The sequence below is a fragment of the Siphateles boraxobius genome, unplaced genomic scaffold (assembly GCF_051911475.1).
Source record: "Siphateles boraxobius isolate OS27281-9 unplaced genomic scaffold, OSU_SipBor_1 310, whole genome shotgun sequence".
In the NCBI taxonomy this organism is placed as follows: Eukaryota; Metazoa; Chordata; class Actinopteri; order Cypriniformes; family Leuciscidae; genus Siphateles; species Siphateles boraxobius.
Genome location: NW_027508932.1, coordinates 135,001 through 137,500, shown reverse-complemented (window position 1 = coordinate 137,500; position 2,500 = coordinate 135,001). Strand labels below are relative to the sequence as shown.

Here is a 2,500-nt window from a genome sequence, read left to right as displayed (position 1 = left end):
CGGCGCACGCGCACGTTTGTTGCAATGGAACGTTCTATCGAGTTACGCCTCTTGGTACTTCTATACTCTTTGCTACAACGCAATAACGGCGTTTTCACATTTATCCACTTTGGACAGCGTTTTTAAAAAGTTTAGTTTTCATTAATATAAACACTGTCTAAGTGTGAACGGAAGACAAAACAGAGAAAAATATGCATTTTCAAACAAAAACGTGTTAGTGTGGACAAGGCCTGAGCGAGCACACAGATGCATCTCTGAATCCCGTACCGGTTTTCTCCTGTATGTCGGCCAGTTTCCACATGGTGATTTTCTCGGTGTGGTCGGGCTGGCTGGGATAGCCTGCGGCCGGGCGGATGCCATCATAGCGCAGTCGGTGGAGGTCAGAGGTCGACAGATCCTCCTCCCCGCTGTAACCCCACCAATCCCTGCGGACGCGAGCGTGCAGCTCCTCCGCGAACGCCTGCAGAGAAACACATGCTCAAACACTGCGCTAGAACTGCACGCTTACAATGGAGACCGCCAAAACAACACGTCGTTTACTAGAGGCTCCTTTAAAAATATTTAATTCGTTTGAAGTGAATTATTCAATGACTCACTCATAAAAGGAGAGTTCGACTCGCACCTAATGACTTCATCACTGGATGAATCCGTGTTTTTGATCAAAACTCCTGAATTAATGATTCAATGACTCACTCATAAAGACTTCAGTTGCGCACACACAGTTTATAACCGCAATTCGGACTTTATAACATGCAATTGTGACTTTATAACACGCAATTGTGAATTTATAACACGCAATTGTGCCTTTATAACGCAATTGTGACTTTATAACACGCAATTGAAACTTTATAACACGCAATTGCGTCTTTATAACACACAACTGCGACTATAACACGCAATTGTAACTTTATAACACGCAATTGTGACTTTATAACACGCAACTGCGACTATAACACGCAATTGTAACTTTATAACACGCAATTGCGACTTTATAACACGCAATTGCGACTTTATAACACGCAATTGTGACTTTATAACACGCAATTGAAACTTTATAAAACGCATTTGCGACTTTATAACACGCAATTGTGACTATAACACGCATTTGCGACTTTATAACACAACTGCGACTATAACATGCAATTGCGACTTTATAACACACAACTGCGACTATAACACGCAATTGTAACTTTATAACACGCAATTGCGACTTTATAACACGCAATTGCGACTTTATAACACGCAATTGTGACTTTATAACACGCAATTGTGACTTTATAACACGCAACTGCAACTTTATAACACGCAACTGCGACTTTATAACAGGCAACTGCGACTTTATAACAGGCAACTGCGACTTTATAACACGTAACTGCGACTTTATAACACGCAACTGCGACTTTATAACAGGCAACTGCGACTTTATAACAGGCAACTGCGACTTTATAACACGCAATTGTGACTTTATAACACGCAACTGCAACTTTATAACACGCAACTGCGACTTTATAACACGCAACTGTGACTTTATAACACGTAACTGCGACTTTATAACACGCAACTGCGACTTTATAACACGCAACTGCGACTTTATAACACGCAACTGCGACTTTATAACAGGCAACTGCAACTTTATAACAGGCAACTGCGACTTTATAACAGGCAACTGCGACTTTATAACACGCAACTGTGACTTTATAACACGTAACTGCGACTTTATAACACGCAACTGCGACTTTATAACACGTAACTGCGACTTTATAACACGCAACTGCGACTTTATAACAGGCAACTGCGACTTTATAACAGGCAACTGCAACTTTATAACACGCAACTGCGACTTTATAACAGGCAACTGCGACTTTATAACAGGCAACTGCAACTTTATAACACGTAACTGCGACTTTATAACACGCAACTGCGACTTTATAACAGGCAACTGCAACTTTATAACACGCAACTGCGACTTTATAACAGGCAACTGCAACTTTATAACACGCAACTGCGACTTTATAACAGGCAACTGCGACTTTATAACACGTAACTGCGACTTTATAACACGCAACTGCGACTTTATAACAGGCAACTGCGACTTTATAACAGGCAACTGCAACTTTATAACACGCAACTGCGACTTTATAACAGGCAACTGCGACTTTATAACACGTAACTGCGACTTTATAACACGCAACTGCGACTTTATAACACGCAACTGCAACTTTATAACAGGCAACTGCGACTTTATAACACGTAACTGCGACTTTATAACACGCAACTGCGACTTTATAACAGGCAACTGCGACTTTATAACACGTAACTGCGACTTTATAACAGGCAACTGCAACTTTATAACACGCAACTGCGACTTTATAACACGCAACTGCGACTTTATAACACGCAACTGCGACTTTATAACACGCAACCGTTACTTTATAACACGCAACTGCGACTTTATATCATAAAAATCTGAGATAAAATGTCAGAATTGTGAGATAAAAAG

General features: G+C 40.8%; 1 protein-coding gene across 4 annotated transcripts in view; it reads right to left on the bottom strand.

Annotated features, from left to right (window-relative positions):
- Window positions 1-2,500, bottom strand: part of mtr (5-methyltetrahydrofolate-homocysteine methyltransferase) — a 45,114-nt gene that overhangs the window by 3,824 nt on the left and 38,790 nt on the right. For all 4 annotated transcript variants that reach the window (XM_077194085.1, XM_077194088.1, XM_077194087.1 and 1 more), the window contains one exon: window positions 268-460. In XM_077194085.1, coding sequence (XP_077050200.1) covers window positions 268-460 — 193 coding nt within the window. The remainder of the gene's footprint in view (window positions 1-267; window positions 461-2,500) is intronic.